The 10,754-nt window shown below is 36.6% G+C and overlaps 1 protein-coding gene across 1 annotated transcript in view; it reads left to right on the top strand.

Moving 5' to 3' along the window:
• Window positions 1-10,309, top strand: part of LOC105307833 (DNA excision repair protein ERCC-6-like 2) — a 60,098-nt gene extending 49,789 nt beyond the window's left edge. The window contains exons 7-8 of the mRNA XM_011383475.2: window positions 1,665-1,846; window positions 7,735-10,309. Of these exons, the coding sequence (XP_011381777.2) occupies window positions 1,665-1,846; window positions 7,735-8,698 (1,146 nt within the window). The 3' untranslated portion in view covers window positions 8,699-10,309. The remainder of the gene's footprint in view (window positions 1-1,664; window positions 1,847-7,734) is intronic.
• Window positions 10,310-10,754: the final 445 nt, after the last annotated feature.

The raw sequence follows: 10,754 nt of genomic DNA, 5'->3' as shown, positions 1-10,754 counted from the left end.
CCCCGCCTCACCCCCTTGTTTAATCTCTACTGCATTCTGAGTAATTTCATTCTACCAGTTTATCAACTATCATTGTAGGGCTGTTTAGTCTGCTCTTTAATCCATATTTTGAGTTTGTTTCTATCTCTGTTTTTCAGTTCAAAACTGTATTTCCTTTTTAGAGTTTGTATATCAGTTTTTCTCAGATCTGACTATATAATACCCAGTTCTTGATGATGGATTCTATCCCTTCCTTTGTCTTTCTGTACATGCTAATGATTTAGTTTCTTTCAGATTGCTTTATTATCTGTATTTCCTCAGTTATGGCTTCTCATTTGTTGCATCTGCCCACTTTCATGATGGTGGGTTTTATATGTTCTTTATAATTTTTGCCCGAACTCCTTCCCCCAATCACATTGGAATCACAAGTATTCTCTAGATTATGGAAGTTTTCTTGTAGTATGTTTTCGTATTCACCCCTCATTTAGATCCATGATTTTCACTAATTTTAATCCAGTTCTTTATGTTAGTTCTTACCTTAGACTTTCCATACTACCAAGTGCTACAGAATCAAGTTCTACAAATGGTACAGGCTGGGCATTCCATTTTTTCACCAGTGATTGTTTTTATCTAGAGTAAGAAGATAACCTGCTTCTATCCCGTGTCTCCATTTGGGATTTCCTAGCTTCAATTTGCACATTGATAATCTTTTAATTCCTGTTGGTTTGTTTGTTTTTTAATTTAAGGAGTTATATCATTTTTATCTCCTTTCTCTCTACACATAGGTCCTGCAGATTATGACATAAGACCCTATCCCTGGAGGCTAGTGAGCGTCAGCTCCCACTCACCACTATGTTACTTATTTGTTTTTGGCACCTAAAGATTTTCTTTTCTTACTTTTAACTTAAATAGAATTTCATCGTTGCTGTCAAATCGTATCCAGTATTTCTCTTTGTGGAATGAGATTGCAATTTTCCACATATTCACCATACTATCTTGTTAGGAAATTGGAACCATATAGTTTAAAATTACTTTTTCTTGACCCACTGTTTTTAACAACTTATGTTAAACAAGCAACCCATAGTCTGTAAAATAAATGTGATTCTATCTATAATTTCAATCAACTAATTTAAGCATGTTAAAATCACTAAATATTCTTATAACCCAGTAGAGATGAAAAGTAGAATTTGCGAAAATGATTTCCTATTTAATTATTGTATAAAGATGGTTGTTTTTAAGTTTGGCTACTTATGTAAAATTAAATAACTGCAAGTTCACTTAATTTGAGAGAAAGTACTGAATTAAAAAATTTTTAATATCCAATTTTTATGCCATTATTTATATAATCATTAATTTCCATCCTTATTTAAGATGTCAGCATGTGCATCAGTATGCCCACAGTCTTGACAATAGAAATATGATATTATTGCCATTACTTTAAGAAAGATATATATCTTTAACATATATCTTAAACCATAGACATAATGGAAACATAGTATTTCCGTTATTTCAATGTCTTTAAGAAAGATCCAGAAGATCTAGGTTAACATCTTCTGACAATGCTATCAGTAAGAGAAAATGATATACTTGATTATAAAGAATACTGGGGAAAAGTAACACAATCGTATTTGACCAAAAATGACTATTTTTCGAGACTTAGTTTTTGCTTCCTTCCCTTTTTTCAGACAAATAAAGAAAAAATGAAGGCAGATACATTGACACATACAAAGAAAGGACAACAATCAAGTGAAGGAGGCATTTCATGTCCCCTTTACATTTCACACCCTGTGAGCCAGAAGAAGAAAAAAGTCTACCACACAGACCAGACAACCTTTATACTTGGAGAAACACCAAAAGGGATCCGCAGGTATGCTATCTATAACAACATTGGACTTTAAGAATAATTCGTGGAGGAGTCAAGAAATGTGAGAAACGTGCCCTGTGTTACTTATTTGGGAGCCGAAAATTAAGCCCAGCTAAAAGCACCCAGGGAAATATTACATCAGATGAAATGACAATGATTAAAATCAGCTTCTCCCAGCAAAAAAGAAAAAAAAAAAAGAATTTATATTTCTTAAAAGAAATATAAATTCTTAGTAAAATACACAAATTATTTGAATTTTAATCATACCTGGCATATTTCAGAAAAATCTGAATTTGTGTACTTTAAAAAATAAGTTTTAAATGTTTTAGATGTTTTTAGAAAGCTAATGCCTGAATTGATAAATGAAATCAATTGATATAGATAAATAAAATAATTAAGTACATTATATTCATTCACTCATTAAACATGTATCGAACACCTGGTATGCACCCAGACATTGTGCTGAGTGCCGAATATACAGTGTGAAAAAAAAAAGACAGTGGGATATAGGGGTTGGCATTGAACCATAAAATTTTTAAAAGTAAAAATAACTTATAAAAGACTAATTATAAAATGGTGTGTTATAAGTAAGAAAAGGATAGGCCTCTTTAATAGAGAATAATGGGATTGGGAAGTGTGCAGCTACCTTTCTATTGGGCAGTCAGGGAAGACCTTTGCTACACAGGTGACATTTAAGTTGAGACCTGAAAGATAGCTGGGCAAAGAACCAGAGTAAGAATATCTCTGAAGAGAGAAGAAGTTTGGTGTATTTGAGGAACTGAGAGAAGATTAGTGCACTTAGTACTTAATTAACCTAGCAGAGTGGCATGAGATGAAGGTAGTGCATAGACGGGGCTGGATTATGCAAAGCCTCATAGATTGTGGGAGAGTTTGGATTTTGTTCCAAATGCAGTAGAAAGCTATTGAAGCATGACATATCTGATGTATGTTTCTAAAAGATTGTTCCAGCTTCTGTGTGGAAGAGGGCAGAGTGGACTAGGGGAAACCATAAGGAACTAGGTGATGGAGGTTTGCAACAGAGTGGTTGCCCTGGAGACACAGCCAAAAGGATGTGTTTAGTGTTGAACTGGTTGTTGGGAAAGAGAGAAGATAGGATTACTCTAGCTTTCTGTCTTGAGCAACAGATTGGATTAACTGAATAGGGAAAACTAGGAGAGAAACAAGCTTGAAGTTTAAAAACAAATCACAAATTCTCTTTTGCTCATATTAAATTTGAGGTTCTATAGACATGTCAGCTAGGCAGTGGATATGCTACTCTGGGATTTGGGGGCTGGAGATCTAAATTTGGAAGTCATCATCATAGAGATTATAAACGGTTTTTAGAGCCATGGGACTGTGTGAACAGCCTATGGATAGAGCATAAAGAGAAGAGAAGCAGCCCCAGGACTGAACCTGGAGGTAACAATGGCACTATTGTAGGAGACACAGTGTGAGGTCTTGAAGTCCAAGAGAAGTGAGAATTTCGAAAAGGAGGGAGCTCTTAACTTTATCAAATGTCGCTAAGAACCAGAATCAGATGAAGTAGGAAAGTGCCCCCTGGAGTTGGCAGCAGAGAACTCATTGAGTGCCTTGACATGAGCAGTTTGGGTAGGCAAATACCAGGTGAGGTGGGCAAACAGTGACTGGGCAGACCTGCCATAGCTCTTTAAGTTTGGATATGAAAAGTAGCAGTAGGTGGAGGGCACTGTGAGATCAAGTATAGGCTTTTTAAGTTGGTGAAATAATAGAACCTGTTTGTGTGTTGGGAATAGACTAATAGGGGGGAAAAGAGATCATGCCAGAGAGGTGATAATAGGAAGAGTGGAGTCCTGGAGGCAGGTTAGGGCGGGATCTAGACCTCTCATGTAGTTCCAGCCTTTGAGAGGCATTGGAAGAGAAGAGATGAAGATACAGTAATATTTCTTCAATTAATTGAGAATTAAAGTTATCGTTTCAGAGAGAGATTTAGAGAGAGAGAAGTTATGAAATAAATCATTTATAAAGTAGGAAAGCAGGCTTAGTAGGACTAGAATTCTTGGTGATATTAAATCCTTGTTTGAGAACAATTCCAGTAAAAACATCTGTGCAGTCATGCAGACTTCATTCAACAAACTTCAGCTGCTCAATGGCAAACACAGAATAGGAGATGGCTAGATTTTGCTAGGGGTTAGAATGGAGGGAGAGAGAAGCAAAGAGGCTAAAGGACGTTTGCCAAGGAGTGATTATAAAATTGAACCTAAGCTAGACAAAGGGATAGTGAGAAAGCAGAAGAGTCAGTGAATTGGAAGACTTGATTCCAACATTGTTGTCACAGGGTAATTGAGCTGGAGCATGAGGTGATGATTGAATTCAGCAATTTGGAGGTGGTACAGTTAATGGTAATGACAGTGGCAGTATAGGACCTTGAGAACAGGGACCTGACATGGAATTGAGCCTTTGGAGGTAAAGAAATTGGTGGACCAGGAGTTGGGTAGGACATCCACATGGATATTGACGGTAAGTATCAGAATGATGGCAGGGGATGGATAGGAAGCAACAGTAATCCAGGATCTTGAGTTTTCAGTCACTAGCAGGAAGCAACTAAGGGGTCAGTTAACAAAATGGGGAGAGAATGGTTTAACTGGATAGCATAAACCTTATAGAGGAAAAGGAGTTTTTAAGAAAATGGTCTGGATGCAGCAATATAAAGCATGAACCAAGGTTGGGGTGTGAGATATGAGCCTTGACCTATAAGGGCTGCATGTGAGAAGGCAGTCTCAAGAAGCAACTGAGGGGCCATTCAGCACAGGAGACACAGAGGAACTGGTATCATAGCTTGGTTCAGGGGCACCAAGGGATGGTCTGGAACGATCGGTAATTGGATTAGATCAAGGGATGTACAGAGTGGGAGGAGATGAGAGGTCAGCGGTTATGGTACCAAGGAATAGGATGAGGTAAACAGGGATGGGAGGCATTGGTCCTCATGGCCTTTGAGGATAGTCATGGTGGCACTGTGGATTCCAGATGCTTTCCTTGGTGGTTTGGCGAAGAGTGTCTAATATTGGAATGCCAACATCTGAACTAGGGAACAGTGTCCAAACTGTTGACGCCTCTTCCCTGCTAACCATCCTACTTTATGAGAATCAAGACTGTTCCATGCTGCAGCCCCATGGATCATCTGAATGAAGTGTTCAGTCTTACCTTCTCTTTAGAAAGCTCAAGCAGAGAGAAGATGATCATTTTAGCTGTGTTCCACCCTGTTCCCCCAATTCCTTAAGAAAAGTAGAAAGAAATTTTAATTTTATCCATAATACACAACCACTCCAGATACACTTGCTGAAAGATACCTATTTTTGGTTTTCTTTTCTTTTTTTCTCTAAGTGGCTCTGATTTACTAAATTTTCCTCACAAAATAGCTAGCTTATACCCCATGGACATACCTTGCAGTTCCTTAAACTTTTAGAGAAAGTTCTTTTAAAGACCCAGAATTATGAAAGCAAGTTAAAAGACAGAATAAAATGAATTACAATCATAACTCGTTCTGTAGAGGGCAACCATGCAGCATAATTGACTTGCATACTAAAATAAAATGGGGTCAAAAGCAGCTCTCCTCCCAGAGGTGACAGAATCACAGGGTCATGGCAAGGTCAGCACAGCAAAGGCATAAGTCCTTTGGCAGCTTCCGAGACAGCACCAAGTCTTGGGTAAATAAAAGACATCAGCCTGTAACCTTGCTGATAACTTAATCTTCATGGCACAAATATTTATTAGAAAGACCATGAAAATAGATTTGGAGATGATAACTAAACAAAATAATACCTCATTGCTTCATGTGAAGTGAAAATTGGAACCTTTTCAGGACATGCTTGTTGCTTTCCAACAAGAACATTGGCAATTTTTTCCAGGACAGAAATTTAGAAGTTTGTATTTGTGTTATTAAATATTTTATTGGCGATGAGAGTAGCGGTTGATCAGGCAGAGATAGTACCTGGATTTGGAACAGTTAACAGGAGTGGTAAGGACTGGAAGCCACGGTGCTCACCTGAAGCCACGAAAGAAAGTCATGGGCATGCAGTATGGATTACCACTACATTCAAAGGAAAGACAAACTTTATAGAACTTGGTCTGGGTGGCAAAACTTATAGTGATTTTAAAGCTCCAACTTAAACACATGTTTTTAAAAAGTATATTATTCTACCCTCAGGATTCTCTGTTGTGTGCAAGATAAAATTCAAACTTCTGAAATTGGCATACAGACCCCTCATGATTTTCAGCCTCTTCCTTGGCAGTTTATTTCCTACCCCTCTGTACACCAGGTCCTCTCAGAACTAGGCCTGTGCACATACCCTCTCTCCCTAGAAGGCTTCCTCACTCATCTTTGCCTGACTGGCTTGAGGCAACAGCAGATAAGGCTTGCCTGCTGCCTTGCCCACTGCCAGTCACTGGCTTAGGCACCTCTAACGTAAGCGCCGACAGGGCCCTGCATTAACCTCCATCATGGGATTTACCATTCCCTTCTGGTTTGATTTTCATGCATCTGTCTCTTCCAACTAGACTATAAAGTCCTTGAAGATAAGAAACTAGGGCTGTTCACTGTTCTATAGTTCCTACTACAGTGTCTAGCGCATAAGAGGGCTCTATAAGTATTTGTTGAATGACTAAATCAATGTTTTAAGGAAGTATTATATAAAATATAGATATAATCCTAAAAGTTTGGGACTTTGAATCACATGCTGCAATACTGGCTATGACTTTTGTTAAAAGGAATGTTTACAAACATTGGGCTCTCCTGACTCATGACCCAAACTCAGCATCAGCAAAGCAGTACCCTCTATCTTAATCTGCTTGGGGTGCCATAAGAAAATACCACAGCTGGAGTTTAAATGACAGAAAATTCTTTCTCACAGTTCTGGAGCTTGAGAAGTTTCAAGATCAAGGTGCCAGTTGGTTTGATTCCTGGTGAAGGCTCTCTTTCTGGCTTACAAACAGCCACCTCCTCACAGTATCCTCTCATAGCTGAGAGAGAGAGCTCTCTGATGACTTCTGATGACCTCATTTAAACTTTATTAGCTCCTAAAGATTCTATCTCCAGATATAGTCACACTGGGAATTAGGGCTTCAACATATGACTTTGAGGAATACAGTTCAATCCACAGCACCCTCAACTGGGAAAAAGAGCAGAGTCTAGTGCCTAGGGTTCTTGATCAAATTTTCTGCCTCCATCTTACCAGAGTTCCAGAAGGCCCATTTACTCACATATGCGTGTAAGAGCTTTTATTCATATCTTATACTAAGAATTAAACTTGCTTCTTCAAGTAGCATCTCACTTCTTAGTTTAGCTCTCTATGCTGAAGTTGGACCAATTGGGGGAAGAAAGAATCTAGGTTTATCAGTTTAGAACTTTCCTTTAGGCTCATCAAAAAGTTGTTCTGTTTGTGTGGAAGAAAGGGAAAAAAGGACAGAGAAGTAAAAATTCCTTTCTATTTTCCTCAGAATTTTCTGTTTTCTGTTTATTAAGGACTTTCTTTGACAACTTTATTTCATGGAACTTGAATGCAATGCAAATTTTGAAATACAGATTATATAAATTATGATTCTCATGTCAGTTATAAATTGGTTGACTGGAGGAGCATGCTGAGATCCCATAATTCCCTGGAAATACCTCATAATATAAATCAGAATAATTTAAAAAGCTGATGATTTCATAAGCTAGAATATTTTTCTCAATAGTTCAAGGAAAGAGGCCACATTCTGCTAGTATAAAATTCATTTTTATTAAGGAGTTAAGCTAATATATACTACATGAATAAGATTACTTTGGTTCATTTCTACATTTCATATCACTGATGATGAGTTCTTTAAAAGTAAAATGTAAGAAAAATAACCACTGCTTTTGTTCATTAAATCTTCAGAAAACAATTTGAAGAAATGGCTATTTATTTCAATTTGTCTTCTGTAAAAGAATTTGCTAAACATATAACTAATGCCACATCAGAAGAACGACAGAAAATGCTAAAAGACTTTTATGCTTCTCAATATCCAGAAGTAAAGGAATTTTTCGTGGATTCTGCTACAGAATTCATTAAACCTGCCTACAAGGAAAGAAAGAGAGTCAGGAATAAGTCTGAAAAGAGAGAGTCTCTTATAAAAGAAAGGCTGCCAAATTCTGAAACTTTGTCATTTAAAGATTCTACCAAAAAAACTCCTCAAATTTGCAGCCCAAAAATATACAGGAAAAAATCAATTAAGTCTCAAAATCATGGTTTCCATAGAGAAGAGGTATTTTCTAATGCTGTAGTAACTAAGAAATTACCAATAAGCTCTACCCAAGAGGCTGACAATGGGAAAAACAGCCAAGTATCCAAAGATACTATAGCATCCAGTTCCCTAAACAGTAAGTCTGAAGCATATGAGAGAACGTTAGAAAATACCATGAAAGACCAGCAGGACCTCACAAGAACGGGCACTTCAAGAAATGGATCCCTTTTGAAAGTGGAAAACAAAAAGATAGAAAATCCAGCATTAGAAAATGCTTCTGTGGTAGGCTTACTTGGTGACACCTCTATTCTCGATGACCTCTTTAAAAGTCACGGGAATAGTCCCACACAACTGCCAAAGAAAGTTCTTTCAGGGCCCGTGGAAAAAGCAAAACAGAGACCAAAAGATTTCTGGGACATCTTGAATGAGCAGAATGACGACATTCTTAGTAAACTCACCAACTTGGCAGTGATAGAGACTCTATGTGAAAAAGTGCCCCCTGCTGCATCCTCCAAAAGGAAAGAGGAACTGGAAACTTCTCTTTGGAAATCAAATGAGAACTTTTTGTGGAAAAAATTTAATTCAAGTGATACAGATGAAAACATAACTAATACATAAGACTGATACATAAATGTGCAAATGAACTACTGTACCAATGAACTTCTACCATCAATATTTATAACACTGTATTCCACACTAATTATGGTAACTTGAACACACTTGTCAACAAATATTTTTATTAAACTCTTGCTCTAGGGTTATTATTTTAAGTCTAAAATGTTATCATGTATTTATTTTCCTTGATATCTTAATTGATCTTTTTAAAAAGTGATTTTATTGTAGTATAAACCTTTGTTATGGAATGGAAAAGATTCTATATTAGGAGACCTGGACATCTGTCTTACTGAGTAATTATGTGACCTCAGATAAGTCACTTACCCTGGTGTACAGCTGTTTCCTAATATGGAAGATGAAGGGTTTGAACTTGATCGACATGAGTATCCTATTTTAAAAAGCTTTGGTTCACTCTTCTGGATTCCATTAAATCATAGGCCAGATTATATTCACCCTCCAAATCGGGTGTACATTGATGTGCTTCTTACAAACATTTGGGAAATTATTAACTTTTCTTTTTCCCTCAATATCGTGTACTACTACTATTAAATTATTTTAGATGACAGTAATTACTAGAACTGAATATATAGTATTAAAATAGTAAGTTTATAACTGCTTAAAATCAAAGGGTAAATGTCGTATAACTACCACATGAGATATGATGCTGAAGTAATATAATTACTACTTCTGCCACAGAACGCCAGTGTCTCAGCTTTTTATACAACTGTCATGTTTTGATCAATACAGGTAAAGCTTTTATAGTACTTTTGTATTTCTTAAGTATAAAGAAATGATTAAATAGTTCATTTTATTTGATACTTATATTTTGTTGAATTTATATGGTTTATAACCAATGGAATATGTTCATTGTTGAATTCATCTATTTAGAAATATTCACTCAGCCTCTGTGTATACTATGCTAGGAGCTTGAGATGTCCAGGTGTGGCACTGCTACAGGTAAAAGAAAGGAAACCCTATCTGTAAAGAGTCATGTCTGTAGCCCCTGGCCTCATGCCTGGCACATGGTAGCAGGCACCTGCGGCTTCTCCTGACCCACATTCGGATGTTGCTGTAGAAACTTTCGCTCAGTTGAGCTCATGGGGCTATGACAGGAGGAAGTGTCCAGTAGTTAGCTGTGAACCAGGAAATGGTGGTGCTCAGAGATCATTGTTATTGTGTTGAGGAGAGAGGGACTTCATAGGACTCAGGATGAGGAGCCATTGCCCAGAAATGAAAAAAAAAAAAAGAAGAAAGAAATCTTTTCTCAAGGGACTGAATGGCCAAGTATGTTTTTCACTAGGGCAATACTGAGGGCTATGAAATATACTTTATATCATGACGCAGTATATCTGTGTTAATACATATATATAATTGAAATAAAATGTTTATGAAATAATATGTACTCTTAAGGCATGCAACACGCTTTGATATTTTATCTTCTATTATACTTTTGACTCTTGTGCATGTATATTTTTTAATGTTCTCATAACTCACTAAATTGATTTCATGACTCACTAATGATTGGGAACCACAGTTTCAAAATCACTGTTTTAAGTTATATAGAGTTTTTCTTTTCTTTCTTTCTTTCTTTCTTTTTTTTTTTTTTTTTTTTTTTTGCTACATAAAGCCAGTTATGTCCACACTTATCAGATGCTACATTTCACCACTGAAGTGCTTGCTACAAAATGAATGTGTTGTGCAGTATGTGGTAGCCTTGACATATAAACGTTGTTAGCCCGCTGTGTAACCAGCTGTTCAGGGAACTTGGATAAGCACAGAGATACCTCTTCATCTTTGTTTATATACCAGACAACAGAGTTCAGACATTTTAATAGAAGCGTATCTTTCATAAAAATAAAATACCTTTTGAATTTTTTACATAGACATGACCTTAGAATCATCAAATATTCATACAAATATTAACTCTATACTCTTCATCTATAATGAAGTACTAGTAAAGAGATTTTTATCAGTGATAGTCAAAATGGGAGCAAAAAATGCAGACTTGGAGTTTAAAATTACTTTCCAGCAGTTGTCAGTGAAACGTTTGTCATTATTA

Source organism: Pteropus vampyrus, unplaced genomic scaffold (genome assembly GCF_000151845.1).
Source record: "Pteropus vampyrus isolate Shadow unplaced genomic scaffold, Pvam_2.0 Scaffold520, whole genome shotgun sequence".
Lineage (NCBI taxonomy): Eukaryota > Metazoa > Chordata > Mammalia > Chiroptera > Pteropodidae > Pteropus > Pteropus vampyrus.
The sequence above is the reverse complement of the archived record's forward strand: the minus strand, read 5'-3'. Positions and strand labels throughout refer to the sequence as shown.